Source organism: Phyllostomus discolor, chromosome 8 (genome assembly GCF_004126475.2).
Source record: "Phyllostomus discolor isolate MPI-MPIP mPhyDis1 chromosome 8, mPhyDis1.pri.v3, whole genome shotgun sequence".
In the NCBI taxonomy this organism is placed as follows: domain Eukaryota; kingdom Metazoa; phylum Chordata; class Mammalia; order Chiroptera; family Phyllostomidae; genus Phyllostomus; species Phyllostomus discolor.
This window is the reverse complement of record NC_040910.2, coordinates 77,332,340-77,351,340: the sequence shown is the minus strand read 5'-3', so window position 1 is coordinate 77,351,340 and position 19,001 is coordinate 77,332,340. Positions and strand designations below refer to the sequence as shown.

Genomic DNA, 19,001 nt, shown 5'->3' with positions numbered 1-19,001 from the left:
AGAGCTGCACCCTGTCTCTGCCTCTTCCGCTCCGGTCTACTGTGGGGCTTCCCCGCCTCTAATGGGGCCACAACTGCCCCCTGCCCGTTAAGGTCCTAGGTGACATCAGTGGCCCATCCACCGGTCAGTTCTCAGTTTACCCCACGTCTCAGCAGGACCTGCCTACTTCAGAACACTTTCTTTACCTGCCTTTCGGGGTCCCAGAGCCTCCTCATTGTCATCTTGCGTCACTCGTCACTGCATCGCAGTCTCCCGTGCTGGTGGTCCCCGGCTGTGCCCTGGGATCTCTTCCTCTGGAGCCATGTCCTCCCTTGATGACCTCACCCAGGCCCATGACCCCCTCATGGCATCTAGGCACCAGAGGCCCCTGATTTGTATCTCGTGTCCCACCCCCCGGCAAGTCTGGATTTGGAAGTCCAGGTGCCTGCTTGACCTCTCTACTCCCAGGTGTAACAGGTCAAATTTGACCTGTACAAACTTGATTTTTCCCTCTCAGACTTTCCCCTCCTCCATTGCTCCTCATCCAGGTTCATTACACCCTTGATACACGTTTGCTGGACCCCCCAAACCACAGCACGTCCTTGATCTTTTACCTTAAAAATTTTTAAAAATTTTATTGATTTTAAAGAGAGAGGGAAAGGAGGCAGGAGAGAGAAAAAGAGAGAAACATCGATTTGTTGTTCCTCTTATTTGTGCATCCATTTGTTGACGCTCGTGTGTGCCCAGACCAGGGATCGAGCCTGCAACTTTGATGTATTGGGATAATGCTCTAACCCACTGAGCTACCTGGCCAGGGCCATCCTTGATATTTTTCTTTCCATCACCCCTTGACCTTAAATTCGTCAACCTACTCTATCGGCTGTCTTCAAAATCGATCACATCCTCACTGTCTCTGCTGCTGTAACCCACGTCCTGGCCACCGCTCTCCTGCCTGAGCTGTTGTCAGTCGCCTCTCCGCTGGTCCCTTGCCTTCCACGTGTCTTCCCCTGCGGCATGTTCCTTCACAGGAGCCACACTGACCTCTTATAACGTAAATCAGGTCATACCACTCCCCTGCTGTCCTCACCGTAGTAGACTTAGAATAAAATTCCATTATTTTAACCAGTCTGCAGGGCCTTAAAGATCTGGTCCCTGACTGCCCTTCTGGCCTCCCCTCCCCGACACTGTCTGGCTCCGTCCACGCCAGCCTCCCCCGGTCCCTGCTGGCCTCTACACACCTTCACTGGGCCTCAGGTGGCTTTCCTCAATGTACTTACGGCTCACTCATTGCTGGGGTCTTCTGCCCAAATGCCATTTCTTCCAAGAAGCCTTCCCTGATTACCCTGTAAAATATATACCACTCCCCTGAGCATGCTTTGTTCTTACCCTACTTTGCTTCACTTTTATCAGTTATAAGTGTCTCCAGTTATTTTTCTGTTCGTGTTCTTGTCCCCCCCCACTGGGAAAGAAGCTCTGCAAAGGCACTGGCTTCAACTGCCTTATTCTTCCTCACATCCCTTGTGCTTCGAACAGGGCTGGCACATAGAAGGTTCTCAGTTCGTATCTGCTGAATGAGTTTCAGCACTTAACTAGTTATAAAACATACTGGGGAAAAACAGTCTGTTCATACAACAGTTATATATGCGTGTGTGTGCGTGTGCAAAAGAATGGGATCTAAGTCACAAATGAAAAGATGGAGTTGTAAAAACAGCTAATTTTAAAATATAGACTCTTCAAAGTAGGTTTTCACTCTGAAGAGAAAGCCACACTATTAATAAAAAAATAATAATTAGGCATATATACATATATATAGATGCCCGATTATCTATATACATATGCCTAATTATCAATAGGTAAAAATCAGGCAGCAGAAATGAGGTCCCTTTTTCCTAGTAAATTGGAAAGCTGACGCTGGCGATGACGTTGGTGAGGCTGCTGGGAGTGGGCGTCTCGTCCGCCACCGGCGGCGACCCAATATGAAGTTGTCTGAGCTTTCGCAGCTCGTGAGTCACGGGTGAGTCCTACCTCAACTTTTGTGATGTGCTACATTCCCCATTTTTTCCAATAATTACCTTTTGTCTCCTAACAATTACTTTTTAAGCCAGAAAAATCCAATCATCTTAATCTTCCTTTTTCCCCCCTTTAAAATAAAAAATCAACCTGGCTGGATCCTTGCACCGGCCAATTTGTGAAGCCAACCCCAGCAGCAGACGGTCTTGTTTAGTTGCTGAACCTCTTCTCTGGAGAACGTTCGATCCGAATCCTGTCCCGGGCTTCCCTGGGGTGATGCTGTCAGTGCTGTCCTTGAAAACTGGGTGTGCAGGATCGCTCTTGCTCTGAGGTCCTGGGCTGGCTCCGGGAGCCCATGGGAAACGTGGGCCTGGGAAAAACACGCAGCTCGAAGGCGGGCCCCCTTCCGTGCGAGGTGGGGTCCCACGCCCTTCCTGCCAAGACCCAGGTCTCCGCAGGCAGGGGAAGTCTTGGCGGATATGCCGCCCAACTCCCTCACTGCCTGGGGTTGAATTTAAAACAATAATCACAGCCACACGTGGCTTTCCCTCTGCTGGACGCAGCTGGACTTCTGCTGCCTGTTTCCTTAGACATATCCATGCCCTGTTCTGCCCGTGCCCGGTGGCCAGCTCTCCTGTCTGGGCCCAGCCCTGGAATGGAGGCTTGCAGCGGAATCACTGACGGGCCATTCTTCAGTTTCCCCTTGTTTCTTTCTTTCTTGGAGGTGCACTGATAGCTCTGCATTTTGTTTAATTACGTCGCTTTCTGGGCTCAGCAGTGACGCGCCCGAGCACCCAGTGGCTCCTCTGAACAGTGTCACCCCCACGGCCGGGAGCAGAGTGAGCCCGCACGTACTCGGCTCCTGTCTGTGGGCTGTTGCGTTGTTTGCTCAGCTGCGTCCCACTGGGACCTTGGCCCCTTGACAAGGGTGCACAGTCAGCCTCAAGAACCTGCCAGCGGCTTGTGGGTTGTTTTGAGTGGCACTGAGACTCAGGGGCTGGGGCTGGCTCAGGATATTGCTCCCTGGTATTTGCTGGCTGAAGGGCACACGCATGTGATGACTGCCAGTGTCCCAAGGCCTGGTGCAGCGGTGCGCGGGGCAGATTTTAACTTCTGGTCTTCTGTTGGATGCCCCGTCCCTTGTCCCTGGGGGCTGGGGGGCGGGGGTGGGGGGCAGCACAGCAGGGGAGCATCTGCCGGCTGGTGGAAAGGCACCAATAAAAAGCCTTCCTTTTTTCCTTAACCACCTGGTCTGATTGTGTTCAAAAAATTCATGACCCAACTTCATTTTTTTAAAGGCTTTATTTATTTTTAGAGAGAAGGGAAGGGAGGGAGAAACAGAGAGAAACATCGATGTGTAAGAGAAACATTGATTGGTTGCCTTCTCGTATGCGCCCTGACTGGGCACCAAACCTGCAGCCCAGGCGTGTGCCCTGACCGGGAATCGAACCGGAGACCTTTCACTTTGTGGGACGATGTCCCACCCACCAAGCCACACTGGTCAGGGCTCCATGTTCATCTTCACACTATTAGAGAAAGTGGCCGGGGAGAGCTGGGCGAGAGAGATCTCCCACAGTAAGTGCCGTCCCTCCCTGTCAGCCTCTGCCGTGGCTTCAGCTCTGACTCGGGTCCCTGCCCCGCCCCGGGCCGTAGGGCCAGGGGGCTGCAGCCTTGCCTGTCCACTTCGCCCAGCCAGCCCTGCTTCCCGTCAGTGACTCATTTCTCTGTGTTTTTGTGTTTTCCAGTCCATCGCCCCCTCAGGCCCAAGGGCTTCAAAAGACCTCTGCAGTTAACTAATCTACTTTGGACTCTGCAGTTAACTAATCTACTTCGAACTTAACCACCTTTAACTTTTTTTCTTACAGCTAAAACTTTGGAACAAATATCGAATTTCCAACATTCCATCGCTGATATTCCTAGATGCCACTACCGGGAAGGTCGTGTGCAGGAATGGGCTGCTGGTGATCCGTGATGACCCGGAAGGTGAGACCTGTCCTGTCTACCCCGTGCCTCCCCCTCCCCCTCTGTCCTGACCTCCTCCCCACTGCTGGAGAGTCTGCAAGCGGCAGGCAGTTGACTCGGGAACAACGTGGGGGTGCCGACCCCCGTGCAGTCGAAATCCACGTGTAACTTTGACTTCCTCCTGTTAGCTGGGGGCTTTACCAATAACATGAACAGTCAGTGAACACTGCATTCTTACAGTAGAGTAAGCTAGAGAAAAGAAAACGATGTTAAGAAAACCCGAAGGAACAGAAGTACATTCACAGCGCTGTGTGTTTTTAGCAGTACTGTGAGTTCACATCCTCTGTTTCAGGCTACGTGGCTTTATCTGGGAGTTTTTTCAAACTGTCGGTAATGGGCCCACACAGTTCACCCGTGTTGTTCAAGGGTCAGCTGTATATGTAAGTGGGTTTATTTGGCTAAAGCATATTGACTTGGTGAAATTATAGTATTCTCCAGATCATGGTTAAGATTTTTAAAGGGATCAGAATGTCCCTCCCGGGAGCTTTCATTCATGGGCCGAAGGAGCTGGAGTCCGAGGGAGGGAGTCCTGCCTTGAGGGCTGCAGAGGCTGTGAGAAGCCGCTGGAGCCCAGGTACTGACTGCTGGTGCCATTTCCTAACAATCAGAGGCAGGCTGAGCGATTTTATTTTCCTTTAAAAATATTACCATAGCAAAGTGGCAGTCTCTCTTGCTCTTGAGGGCTCAGTGGTTGAGTGCACCTCATTTCTCGGTGCTGCCCACACCCTGCAGGCCTCGGTCCCACTGGCTGGCTGGCTGGTTGGTTGGGCGGCCACACCGTGGGCAGGTTGCTCCGCTCACCCTGCTCAGTGGCCGTCGAACGTCTGTGTCTCCCGCCTTGCGCTGCAGTCATAAAAGCGTCCTAAGACCTTCCTCCCTCATGCATTGACTCAGCTAGAGGGTTCAAACCTGATCACAAATTTTCCAGTAAAAATTTCACCTGCTTCAAAGAATTGCCCTCAGTAAAAACCAGGGCATAAGAGAACCAAGTTTTTACGTTTACATTCTCAAATGTACACAAACCCGCACACACACACACACACATACACACACACACACACACACACAACCCTGAAGCTCGTTAAAATGCTGATGTCCCTTCTCCCCCTGAAACTTTTGGATCCATTTGATCAGGGTGGGCTTGGCCACCTGCGTTTTCAGCCAGTCCGAGTTCCTCCCTCCCACCCTGCCCTCACCCCAGGCAATTTTGAGGCAGTGGTCCGTGGACCACCCTGTGAGAAAACACTCTGGGTTGAGCTGAGAACATATTATTTGCTCTTCCTGCCTGGGGCTTAAGTGTCATCAGAATTCAGACCATCTGGGTTGAGTGGGTTTTACTGTCTCCTTTCCCCAGACTTAAATTCTTATCTCACTTGGTTCCCTGGGCCCCAACCCACACTATCCTAACCAGAAATTCTAGGGGTGTGGGGCCCAGAAGCATCATATGCTAAAACTCCCCAGCGGATTCTGGAACGCAGTCGGAGTTGTCAGGCGATGCTCCCCCAGCCTGGCCCCTCGTCAGAGTTACCTGGGGGGTCTGCTTTGCAGTTTTGGACATACAGCTTCGGCCCTGGATCCTGGGACTTGGGGGGTATGACCTGGGCTTCTGTTCTTCAGAAACCTCCCAGGAGATGGGCCCTGGGATCATGCAAGTTTGGGAACCATCACCGAGAGAGTAGGTAGGACTCTGGCATGGAGGAATCCTGCCATTACTCCAGTGTTTTTAGCTGCAGATCTGCACATGTGTTAACAGACACTATTCGATGATAAAGGTGTCGCACTCTGTAGCCCTGAGGCCTCTTGGGTCAGAAGCCACACCACTGAAGTCTTAACCCTCTCGCGGTCTGTTGCCTGTTTCAGGTCTGGAATTCCCTTGGGGACCTAAACCCTTCCGGGAGGTCATTGCAGGGCCCTTGCTGAGGAATAACGGGCAGTCCCTGGAGAGCAGCAGCCTGGAGGGGTCCCATGTGGGAGTCTATTTCTCCGCACACTGGGTGAGTGTCCAGTCGGTCCCTCCTTACCCAGACAGAAGGAAGCAGTGGTGTCACACCCGAGACCAGCTGTGACTGGCTTCTGGAGGTGTGACGCTCGGGCGTAACTTCCCGGCCTCCTTCCTTTCTCCTGTGCCCAGTGCACTGTTGGCGTGTAGTCAGTGCTTGTGGTTGTGAGTGGTAATCGCGGCAAGAAAATGACTTCTTTTGACTGGTCTAAACGGCTGGCTTTCTTAACCCATTCTGGTGAGGCTTCTAAGGGGCCCTGAGGGGTTCGTTCCAGGGCGGCCTGCTGGCAGCCTGTGAGGAGTGGGGAGGGCTCTGTGCTGCGTCCTCAAGTTACAAGAGGCACGTTTGTTTCTGCCTCTTGTATGACCCGGGTTTTGCCGGCCCGATTCTACTGGGGTCTGGCTTGCCTGCCCTCTGATGGCAAGTGGCCGGGAAAGGGGGCGTTGAAGATGCGAAGTTCAGCTGCAGAATCCCAACCTTGTCTTTCAGTGCCCCCCCTGCCGAAGCCTCACCCGGGTCCTGGTGGAATCCTACCGGAAGATCAAGGAGGCAGGCCAGAAGTTTGAGATCATCTTTGTTAGCGCAGACAGGTAATGTTAGCGTGGCTTTCCTTCCCTGCGGGTGATGGACGTGTCTTTCTGCCGCCTCACGCTCCCCCTTCTGTAGCGCGGAGCTTGGAGGCCGGGACTGGGGAAGACGTAGCTGGGAGTGCTGGCAGAGGGGCCGGTGCATCTCACGTTTCCTCTTGGAACTGTCTTGCTGTAAATATGGAGGTAGATTCTGATTCAGGCCCAGGGCATTTAAGATTAGGGTGTGTTTTTGTGATGGGTTCAGCATTTTGGGTTGTGGTGAAGGGTGTGAGGGGAGGGGGGAGAGAAAAGGGCAGAGACTCGTGGGCTGTGGTGTCTGTCTTGGCCGGCCGTGCAGAACCCTTCGCTCTGGCCGCCTGCTCCGTCTGGGCGCCGGCACAGAAACCAGAAGGCCAGACTTCTTCCTGGAGTATGCTGGGTCCTTTAGCCTCAGTTTCCTCTGCTTTTTGCCCTCTCTCTGGCTTTACTCCCCAGGGACCTTCCTACACCACAAAACTCCTGCCCCGATTCAAACCAAGCCGCCAGCTGCTTCTGCCCAGTGCCTGTTCATGGAGGCGCTCTGAGACGCCAGCACACGGAATGCACATTGTGCGCTGTTGCAGCCCCGACGTCCGTGCTGCTCCAGGCTCGGTTCAGTGGCCTGTGGTCCTGCCCCACTGTACCCCGACCCCGACCCCCCCCCACTGTCCCTGCTCCCCACTCAGGGCCTGTGAGCCCGGGCAGGCTTGAAGCCGTGCCAGGTGGAGTGATCACCTGTTTAAAGCTGTAAAAAAAAGTCAGCTTTACTGAGTTGTAATTCACATACAGTGAAATGCATACATTTTAGTAATACAGTTCAGTGAACTTTGACAAATGTGAGGACCGATATAAGCATCACAATTAAGACAGAGAACATTTCCATCACTCAGAAGACTCCCTCATGCCTCTCTCGGTCGGTCTAACCCCCAAGCCCCAGTTTCAAGGAACCCCGACCTGCTTCCCCCAACCAATCACTTGGTTGGATTTGTCGTGTCTGGAATTTCTTATGTGTGGAATCGTGGTGTTTGTGATCGGTTAGAAGCGTGGTCCTGTACACATCACTGTTACGTGCATGCAACAGAAATATGACAGGGAATGCAGCATCTGAACATCTAGGGTTTTTATAAAAGTAAGATTCGTCTGTGTTGAAAAGTGAGAAGTGCCCCGGCTGGGTAGCTCAGTCGGTTAGAGTGTTGCCCCAATGCGGTTGCTGGTTCAGTCCCTGGTCAGGGCACATCCTGGAGTCAAGGGATGAATGCACGCGTCAGTGGAACAGCAAATCGTGTTTCTCTCCCCTCCCCCCTTACTGTCTCTCTGATATCAGTCGATCAATCAATACAAAGTTGGGCATGAGCTAAACCAGTAGGATGCAGGGGAGCGAGCTATGGACATGGCCTGGCGGTTCAGTTTGGTGCCCGCACGTTGTGTGGGGGCCTTTGCTTCCCGGTGGACCCAGAATGGGAGGAACAGCCCCTCTTGTGTCTGAATGTGATGACCAGACACCTCTGCGTCGGCAGAGCCCCGGGCGCGACCTGGTGGAAGAGGGGGAGGACCCAGTGGTGGTGCCTTTGGGTGTGACAGAGCCTTGTTTCCACATGTGTCTGCAGGTCAGAGGACTCGTTCAAACAGTACTTCAGCGAGATGCCCTGGCTCGCTGTCCCCTACACCGATGAGGCCCGGCGGTCGCGCCTCAACCGGCTGTATGGAATCCAAGGTAAGTGTTCCGGGCTCTGGGGCTTGCTGGAAACCTGCTCAGCAGGGCTCTCCACACCTTTGGCTTTCCTTCCAGAGGGGAAAGAACTTGTTTTCCCAGGAATGTTCACTTGCTAATTTACCATCTTCTAAATGACATGTGATGAAGTTCATGTTGTTGTAGGTTAAACCTCCTCGAAACTGTTTCCTAAGCAAAGTGCTCGTCCATTGAGACAGCTACTTCCCATCCCTAGGCCTTGTGGGTTCTGCCGTGGCCACGCCACAGAGTACACGCCCCTCAGTGCCCTGGCCAAACCCTGTCCCGTGGGTTTTACTGTCAAACAGACCTGAGAGTGGTCTCTGGTTCGGTCACTCGGGTGCTGAGGCTCAGTTTCCTCATCTGCAGAGCAGGCGTGATGAATCTCTGCACAAAGGCCTGCCGGGAGCATTAGTGCGGTAATGGACAGAAAGCCTTTCTCATGCTTCCTGAAGCGTAATGGTGAGGGTTGAGTGCCTGTTGTCTTCTGGTGAGAAAACTGATTTCCTGAGAATATTGCAAACCAGGACTTGGAGGACTGATCATGCTTTTTCAGAGAAAACGATTATTAGTGAGGCAACTACAGTTTTGTTCTTTATTATGTGGACACCTCCTTCTTCCAGCCTTCACCCAGCCGGGTATTTTCTCGGCAGAGCACTTACTGGACCTGTTCACAGTTAGACTCGTTGCCTCTGTGTCAGCAGCGCCAGGTCCTGGTCCGCCCCAGGCAGGGAGAGCTCCTGTCTGAGCCCTCAGTGCTCTGTGGGTTACATGGGGAATGAAAGAAAAAAAAAAGACATTCAGATTTACCCACAAAGTCCACAGCTTATGGGGGAGCTCATCGGATTCTTCAACTTTTTTTCTTCACCATTTACAGCAAGCACATGGCTTTGTTTAGAGCTAAAGTTTCAAAAAAAAGTTTAATTCTCAGTGGGTGCTCTCAATTTCGGATATGCCTGGCAGTCGCCAGGGGCCCACGGGCACACGAAGGCTCTGATGCAGTCGGGCTGGCCCGCCCGCGTCCCTAGCCAGCCCCCAGGCAACACTGGTGCTACTGGTCCAGGGCCCCGCGTTGGGTATTTGCAGGCTAGGTCTGCTAAATTTCTGAGAATGTTGGAGTCTGTGCCTCCTATTAATAAAAAAGATGAAAGCACTTCCCTTTCCAAAGAGCAGTCGAGTGGCCTGGCATTGTTTACTGGTCTATAAGGGGAGGCGGGGAGTTGGGTGAGTTCAAGGGGCCGCCCTGGGCTCCGGTCCTGAACGCCCTGCTCTGGCGCTGCGCACTCGGGGTGGGGCCAGAGGTGGAGTTGCCACTTCAGGGGATGAGGAAACTTCATCTCCCCTTCTTCATTTACTTACCCATTCAACAAATATTTGCTGAGCGATCCTGAGCAAGTTACTTAACCTTTCTTTTATTAGTAAAATTGGAAGGTTTCAGTGTTGAGCGTAGAGTAGGCACTTAAATATTTAACTGACTATCTCAGGGGAAAAATGAGATTTTACAGAATAAAAAAAAAATCAACTCTTGGATGTCAAAATGCTTAAACAAAGGCAACCAACACTATTCACTACATGACAGCAAAGGGACTAATACCCTTCACAGAAAATGAGCATTTCCCAGATTCTAGTCCGAAAGCGAGAGAAAAGGCGACCTAGACAGCTAAGATGGGAGGTAGGCAGCTTGCCCTGTGGAGAGTGTCAGAACAGATAGGGAAAATATTCCGCATGATTTGCTTTCATGAGTTACAGATGAAAACACTGATTTTGTATCTACCACATTTGCAAAGAGCTCCCCCACCAACCAAAATAACAATGATGATCCCCGGGACGGGGAAGAGGGCAGACTGAGCAGAGCGCCGGTAGGAATGTAAATCTGGACAACCTGTTCAGAGAACGTTGGTGATATACATCAGAGGCCTTAAAAAATTGTCTAAAATGTTTCATTTAAAGATCCCACTTGTAGGAATCAGTGCTCAGGAAATTAACCTCAAGCGCCCAGCAAAAGCTGAGCTTCTCTTGAACAGGTGGTGAGTTTTTGTTTTCAGGTTCTCTGTCTTCTATTCATATACTTAGAATTCCATTACAGACCACGGTTCTTTCTTTGCCCTAGCCCCTAGAAAACCCAGAGCCGAATTTGTAACCACTTGAGCAAGTTTTGCAAAACCGACCATTGCTGTGTGTGCCCTTGATCCTAGCCTCGCTTTCTTTTCCTTCTTGGTTTCCCTTCAGGTGTATATTTTCATTTGTTTCTATTGGACTTGATCACGTACTTTTTAAGCCACCTCAAATCCTTTTTGGAAGGTAGAGTAGATTTGAGTTTACGAGATTCTACTTCTCAAGCTCCACCAGTGCTGCGCTCAGTGGGAGGCCCAGGGCTGCCCCTGAGTGGACAGGGTGAGTCTTACCTCAGGAAACTGCTACAGAGCGGAGTGCGGAGATGATGTTAAAGAGTGTGGTGCGAGCACTTAGGAGACAGACGCTTGTCCCAGAGAGTGGAGCCAGGTGCTGGGCCTCGCTCAGCCACTCTGCTCGGTCAGGTGGCCACTCTACATTTCCAAGTGTGTGTCATTGATGGGGCAGCATCTCTTCCTCCCCAAGGAAGGAAGAGATGCTACCTCCCCTGTGTTGCCCTTTCCTGGAGGTGGGGCCCAGCACGATGCAGGCCTTCCTGGTGGTCAGTGCAAAGGCCATGGGGTCACCTGAAACTAATAAATGACCAAAGGAGAGTCTATCTATATAATGCAGAGTTAGTTTGTGGTTGGCAGTCTGTGCCCTTCCTGTGCTCTGTGAGATGCTGCAGAGGACCCTTTGGGGTGGGGGTGGGGTGCACAGGCACAACACAGCAATCTCATAAGAGAGATCCCAAGCTCTTCAAGAATTCAACATTAGTTTTGGACATACCACTAAGGCTGGAGGGCACCCTTCTGCAGAACACTGGCAGGGCACAGAAAAATTAAATGGATTATTTTCTGTCTGCCTTCAGAAAGCAGAGAACGGAACTCTCCTTCTGAATCTGCAGTGGTCACCATGTAAATATTACAGATGGAGGAGCCTCGGTTGTTAGGTGTGGCTGAGGCAGCCAGAAAGTGGGTGACCACAACTGAGGAGGAAGAGAATGGAGAGTTTTCCGAGACGTGTTCATTTGGCACCATCTCTGGAGGCCCTGGCAGTGTAAGGGTGAGAAGTACGTATGTGGTTCCCGACTTCAAGGAGGCCTCACTTGAGGATCAGAAAGCTGATCTGGAGGAGCTGTGCGCCCAGGCGAGCAGCAGCCAGCCAGCCAGCCATGCCACAGTGAAAGGATGGGAGGTTCACAAGGCCCCTGTTCCAGCCAGGGCGCATCCACTGCAGCCCAGCCCTGCACCTGGCCTGTCCCCTGCTCCTCGTGTGCTGGCTCCATGGCGCACACTCCCCTGCATCTGTTCTAGCCTCCCTTCAGCTCGCATGTGTCTGCTCTCCCACCTTCCCCCCTTCTGCTTTCTCACTCTCGGCTTTATAGTCTGGCACAGTGTTTCGTGCCGACTGCTCCTTGGTCACTGATCTGTTGGGCTAAAGCCTCAGGACTCATTCCTGCGAGCTGCCTGTCAGACGTGGCCTACTGCCCTTGATCTGTCTGCTCTGGCCCCGTCAAACTGGAGATACACTAAAGCACAGTGAATTGAGAGTTACCTCGGGAAAGCAACACAACATCCTTATCAAGGTGGCACTTAACGAAGGGCCACATGATGGAATAATCCGAGGTCAGAGGAGACTTGCTTGGAGCTGTTGAGCCAGGAAGGCTTCCTGGAGGAGGTGGCTATGGAGCAGGGCCTTACAGAATGTATGGGGTTTAGTAGGAGCCTTGGGACGTTTCTGGGCAAAGGCCAGAGCAGGTTGCCTATGGTGTACTACAGGGAGAGTGGGCAATAGGTTGATGATGCCGTGTTGTATAGAGCTTTAAATGCCACGCTGAGGTCCGTGGACCTGACCTTTTGGACTTCTGGAGCCTTTTGAAAATTCGGATTAAGGGAAGATCTGTACACTAGTGACATTTAAGCTAGACTGGGAGAGAAATCCCAGAGGCTGGTTGTGCACTGATGTTTCTTTCTTTTTCAAAAAATTGAGATAAAATTGGTACATAACATATTTGTTTCAGGTGTACGTAATACGTAATAATTCAGTATTCGTATACAGTACAAAGTGATCACCACGCTATGCCTAGTTACCATCCATCACATTTCTAAACTCAATTCTAAATCTTCTTAGATTTGAAAGATGCTCACCTGAAAAGGAAATAATTGTGTCCTTCCAATTATATCATTTTAGAAGTCTCTTCCCAGCCCATGGAGGTTCCATATGTGGATGGCCCTTGTCACAGTGCTGTGTCCTTGCCCTCGAAATAAGACGGTCTTCACCTTTGGAGCCCTGTATAGCTCAAGTCCCTGGGCTGGGATCCTTTCTGAGTTCTTCTCTCTAGCTTCAGAAGCTGGCGACTCCTCCCCAGGCTACACTATCCTTCGACTGAATTTTGCATTTCTTTACCTCTGAGGATAATTGAATGCCTCCAGTCTAGCTCTGAACACTTTTGAACTTGAAGGAGTTGTATATTCTTTCATACTCTTCATAGCATCACAAAGCTGCGAATTATTCTTGATTGAGTCCTGAATATTTCCGAGCTTGGTGGGACCCCGTGGTTACAACTTCCAAAGCCACCCCACTGACGCGTCCACATGTATGTCTGTGTAGTCGGCGCTGTGTTCACTCGCAGTGCTTCCGGCACCGAGTGCGCCGGGTTCGGTCCACACGCCAACCCGTTCCCTGGCGCCTGCTGTCGCTTACACATGACTCACTTCGACTTGGACACCGGGTGCTGACTGGGTTGCCCGAAAAGTCCGTTGAGCTTTTTCCATAAAGTAAAGGACACATTTTTTCATTTTCACCAGTAACTATTGATTTGGATATTTTGAGTATGTCGGCTATCTCCTGCTATTGGCTTCTAGTGGGTAGAGGCCGGGGGTGCTGCCAAACATTTTCCCATGTATAAGACAGCCCACAGCAAAGGATTATTTGGCCAAAACGTCAACAGTACCAAGAAATTTCACAAACCACTTTTGACATGTTCAATCAGTCACAGCACCTTCTCCGTACACTGTACGTATCTTTTTTGCATTACAGCTGCATTTTTACCTTTCTTGAAATAATAAAGCATAATACACCAAAAATGATGCTCATTTTATTCTATATTCAATATTAAAATGGCTACACAAAAACTTACCAGCTTTGATGTTTTTTAAAAATGCACACTGATATGACAGCTGTCACAATACAATCTAACAAAACTGTTTTGAATAAAGTTAAAGACAACTAAGCACTGCAAGAGCCCTCGTACGGAAAAAGTACAGAAACGAACTTTTAGGCCAATCCAGTGGCTGGACTGGATTTAGGGTCAGGCTCCACAGGGCCGCCTGCCTCGCCCCCACTTCAGATGCCACTTGCAAGTCCCAGTCCTTGTCACTGACTAGCTAGATGTCAGGGTTCCTGTGACCCCCTCCTGAGCTTTAGTAATTTGCCAGAACAGCTCACAGAATTCAGGAAAACACTTTACTTACTGTTACTGGTTTACTATAAAGAATGCAACTCAGGAACAGCCAAGAGATGCATAGGGCAAGGTTCTGGGGAAAGGGAGTGGAGCTTCCACACCTTCTCCAGGCGCACCACCCTCCCAGCCAACCTCCGTGGACCCAGCACCAGCCTGGAAGCTCCCTGCACTGCCCTTTAGGGGTTTTATGGAGGGCTCACTATATAGGCACCACTGGTTAAACCATTGGCCATTGGTCATGAATTCAACCTCCAGCTCTTCTCCCTTCCCAACGGGTCACGGTTGGGGAAGGGGGCTGGTAGGGTGGAGCTGAATGTTCCAACCTTCTCACCTCGCCTTTCCACGTGGCCAGTTCCCATTCTGAGTCTGTTTAGGCCACCCCCCCCCCCGCCCCGCCCAGTCATCTCACTAGCATACAAAAAGCCACTCTCACCACACCCAGATTCCAGGGGTCTTAGAAGCTCCTGTGTCAAGATCTGGGACTAAGACCAAATATTGTAAAAAGGATTCTCCCTGTCGCCCATTATGACTCAAGAGAGTATAAGATTGAGCAGCTCTGTGCCAGGAGCTGGGGCCGAAGCCCAGACGTTTCCGTATTATTGTATTACACAATCACACACACACAGGCAGTGGAGGGGGTGCTGGTTTGCGTGCCTGGCCCTCAGTGCTCCCTGCAGGGCCGGCTCTGGGAGAACTCGGGCTCCCTCTTTAGCTCTGTGCCCCGAGCTCTCGCTGCACTTTGTCGCCTCCTGAAACATTTAGGAGGGCGCTTCCGCAGAGCAGCACCAGGCGCCTTCCCCAGCACCCACCCAAGGCGAGCCACCTCCTTCTGGCCTGCCTGTGTGCCCCGCAGGGAGCCTGCACTTGACCTGACGGTCACTTTGTGTGTGAAGGTGCACAAGGGCAGAGCTTCCCGCGCTGTCCTGACGGGCTCCGCTGGAAGCGGCTAGTGCTGAAAGGACAGGGCCTCCTCTCAGCGTCTGGGGAGCAGGGCTTAGAGTGTGCCTGGGACCGAGTGTCCCCGCCTGGGACTGAGTGTCCCCCGGCGAAGTGAAGCAGGCCTTGCACATATGCCCGCAGTTACAATTGGTCCAGGTGTCCATCCGAGTGGTGGGAGAGTTTGAATCTCGAGAGCATTGCCCCTCAAGTCCCCCTTTCCACAGAGTGGCAGGGCCCGCTGCAGCCCTGATGAAGAGTTTATCCCTGGGCTGGCCAGGCCACCAGCCCCGCAATGGCTGGCGGGAGGGTCACTGGCTCCCTCCTGCTCTGGACCGAGCCCAGGGTGTTAGCCAGCAGCCCTCACCCGCCCACCTGAGCTCACCAGGGCCCTGGTGTTTGGCCTCCACCCATTTCCTTTGTTTTCAGAGAGTTGCTGGGTTGCCCTGTGGGGGAGGGCCCCCTACCCCCAGTACTTTGTGTGGACTATGGAATTTGCAGCCCTATAAGCTCTTTAAAAATGCTTTTCTAAGGGGAGGGTTTAGACACACTTGGCTAACGGCAAATCCCATTAGCAATTGTCTAACTAATCCGGGCTGTCAGAGAACACCGTGTTCTTTGCAGGGAGGCTTAGAGCCCCTTCTCTCCTGGGTTAGGGGCCCTAGCTGGTTTTGTGTCCCCCCTCCCGTCCCCAGCCTTTGGGGAAGGCAGATGGAGCCTAGAGTGGACGCCGGCCCAGCCACCAGGGGAACGGACGCTTTAGGCCTGGCCACGGGGAGGCCGTGGTGTCGGGCCATCCGCTCTCCCGGGATGTTTGTCTTCGGTTTCCCTGTCGCCTCCTTGTTCTTCTGCTCTTTCTTCTCTCTTTCCTTCCCCTTTCCTTCCTCTTCCATTTCCCACCTTTCTTCTCTATCTTTCCTTCCCTTTGCCCTCTCCACTGCCTCTTTCAAAAAATAGAGTTGAGGCAGTCTATTTTAGGTAGAAGTAAAGCGTTTGGAGACTTTTAATCAGTGGAGGGCGAGGGGCCGATGCTGGTGTTTTGAAGATAGAGCTCAGTGTTAAAAGGGCTGGAGCAGGTTATCTGGAGCTGGCCGTGGACCTTGGGGGGAGCTGGCCGTGGACCTGGGGGCGGGGAGCTGACCCTGTGGGCGGAGTCTGGGGGCTGCCTCTGGACCTACTGAGGAGCTTCTCCGTTCTGTTTTGTTTGCCCTGTTTATTTTAAGAACATAAAAAAGGGAGGGAGGGAGGGAGAACAAACACCCACCTGGGTCCTTGAAACAGAAGTGAACGGAGCATTAAGACAGGTGGGGCTCCTCTCGCTCCCCTGCACCACCTTTCTCCTTCCTCCTGCCCCGGGAATCTCGGCCTCCTCTGTAGTGTGTGTCCTTATGATCTGTTTTCATAGTAACTGCACATATGAGAATCCATGAATAATATGTAGTCGTGCCGGGTATGTATTTTAGAAGCGTACTTAAATGCTGACATAGTGTGATACTCTGCAACGTGTTCTTCTTGTTTAACATTATGCTTTCAAGATTTAGCCTTGTTGATGTTTACATCTGGTTCGTTTCTTTTCAGTGCCAAGAAGTGTTTCATTGTGTGACTATGTCGTGGTTTATTTATCTGTCGCACTGTGCATGGACACTTGGTTGTTTCTGGTATTTTTATGTTTTAAGAACATCGCCACAAACCTCTTCCTGCCCCCTCCCGATACAGGCCTGTGCCCAGGTGGCTTTGGGCCTCCTGGCCCCGTTCAAGCAGGCGCAGGCCCACTGCTTGAGCCCCCTGGGCTTCTTGGCGCTTCACCAGACCCACCAGCTCTCCAAGCAAAGGAGCGTTTTAGGGGAGCCGGGAGGGGTAGCATCGGCAGTCGATGAGGCCAAGGCACGGTTTGTATCGTCAGCCCCACAGCACGCCGACTGCTCCGGGTCTTGTTTGGTTTCACTTTGCGTTAATGCATTTACCATAACACCATTGACCAAAGCTCAAACACATCTGTCTCACCCGAGTTCCTGCCTCACTAGCACAAGTGTTTTCACTTTCTGTGTCCCCTTTGCTCTCCGTCCACACGCGTCCTTATCTGCAGTGGTAATTGTACACGTAGCATTGCATATTCTGTATTTCCTACATAAGGTATGTTACAAGTGCTTTTCACCTTGACACAGTCTTCATCATGACCATGTCCATGGCCGCACAATAGTTTCCTCTGCCCACGAGGTCGCTCCCAGCGCCCTCAGGTTGTATTGCCATCTAGCAACAGAAGGAAAGCTCTCTGGGCTGCAACCTGCTCAGCTTCTCTGCCCCAGATGCCCTGTCGCTGCCACCTCCTTTAAACCCCCTCTCTCCCTGGCAGCAGAAAAGCACCCAGACTAAACTGTGGGGTAGTCTCAGCACATGTGGCGTTGAGGTTGTTCTAAATACCAAGAGGCTCTTCCCAGGAGGAAGCAGTTTGGAGGGGCTTCTGGGGCCTTGTTCTTTCTTCTCTAGGTTTGGAGGGAGGCGGTCAAGGTGATTCTAGGCACTGCTCGTGGTCCAGCTCAGCTCCCCGGGGAGGGGGCTTGGGTCGGAAGCCCCCTCCAGGAGCGCAGAGTGTACGTTCGGGGCCCAGAAGTTAAGCGTAGGACGGTGCAAGCAAAAGACACCAACCCCCGACAGAGGCCACATGGCTCCTGGACCCCTGGCGGCCGGGCTCACATTGTGTTTGTCTTCGTTTCCGAAGTCGACTCCCTCCTGCCCGCGTGGGGGTTCTGTTTATCCTGCCAGAATGAGGCACCAGTCTTCTGCGCCTCTGCCTTCTCCTGAGCCAAATACTCAACTTAGGGATGATGAAAAGATAGTGATGGCCCTGGCTGGTGTGGCTCAGTGGATTGAGCACCGGCCTGTGGACCAAAAGGCCGTCTGTTCGATTTCCGATCTGGGCACATGCGGGGTTGCAGGCCGGATCTCCGGTTGGGGACACGTGAGAGGCAACTGATCGATGAATCTCTCACTCATCGATGTTTCTGTCTTTCTCCCTCCTTTCCCTTCTCTCTAAAAGTAAGTAAATAAAATCTTTTTTGAAAAAAGTGATGAAGTTACTAATAACAAGACCTAATGTTTATGGCGTACTTACTCTATACCAGGTACTCTGCTAAAAAGCATTGTATACTTGTCATCCCACTTATTCCTTGTAACAACCAAGTAAGGTAGGGCACTATCACTACCCCCGCCTGACGGCTGGGGAAACGAGGCCCTGAGAAACTCAGTGACTTGCCCGGATCTGCCTTAGAATTCTAGCCGGACTTCCCCCACCCTCCCAGCTGGGAAACGATAAGTTTAAGCAAAGCAGAGATGCGCTGCTCCTTTTCATTCCCTCCAGAGAAGCCCCTTGCTGGTGTTGAAGTTATTTTGTATAAAGGCATCGATTAGAAATGTTCCATTCCCTTTAAATTTCCCATTAGAGGCTCTGCCCTATTTTTGCCTCAGAATTCTCTGCTTCCAGGGAGGAGGAGCAGGGAATTCCTGACGGGGGGGCGGGAAAGGAAGAGGTGGTTGTAGCCTCAGTCTCCTTGCCCCTAGCCTTGGCGAGGAAGAGGAGAGGAAGGTGGGTGGAGCAGAAACCTGCGGGCGCAGGGGCCTTCCCGTGCCCTAGTCACGAGTCCCCCGCCCAGGCGCTGTGAGAGCTCGGTAGGAAGAGCAGCTGCTTTTACAACAGGCAGCCCAGGCCCCTGTCCCAGTTGGGCCACTTACTGGCTGGGTGACTTTGGGTGGATAACCAACCATACTTCCCACAACCATCTGCCGTGAGGGTCGAGGCCTGGTGGGGGGTTGGAGTCTGTCAAGCCTCACACAGAGCAGACGCACCGGAGAGGCCGGCCTCCCTCTCCCGCTGGCCCATTCCTCCTGGAGGGAAACACACACACCAGGCTCTTGGGCCAAGCTCCCCGAGACCCGGTGACGGGGCGGGGGCCTGGCATGGCGCACATGGATTCTCTCCCCTTCCGAGTGCCAGAAATGGGCATCTCCGGTGGGAGCCTGACTGCGTGTGCAGTCACATGCGCTTGGTGGTCTTGGGCTTTTAGACTTGGGCTTCGGTGCTCAAAGCCCCAAGTGCAAGCAGGGATGGTTTTCCCAGAGTTGTGGGGAAGGGGTGGCAGCGC

The 19,001-nt window shown here is 52.2% G+C and overlaps 1 protein-coding gene across 2 annotated transcripts in view; it reads left to right on the top strand.

Moving 5' to 3' along the window:
• The window catches only part of NXN (nucleoredoxin), a 140,680-nt gene that overhangs the window by 111,786 nt on the left and 9,893 nt on the right, over positions 1-19,001 (top strand). For both annotated transcript variants that reach the window (XM_036033299.1, XM_028521093.2), the window contains exons 2-5: positions 3,855-3,972; positions 5,872-6,005; positions 6,501-6,601; positions 8,227-8,333. In XM_036033299.1, the coding sequence (XP_035889192.1) occupies positions 3,855-3,972; positions 5,872-6,005; positions 6,501-6,601; positions 8,227-8,333 (460 nt within the window). The remainder of the gene's footprint in view (positions 1-3,854; positions 3,973-5,871; positions 6,006-6,500; positions 6,602-8,226; positions 8,334-19,001) is intronic.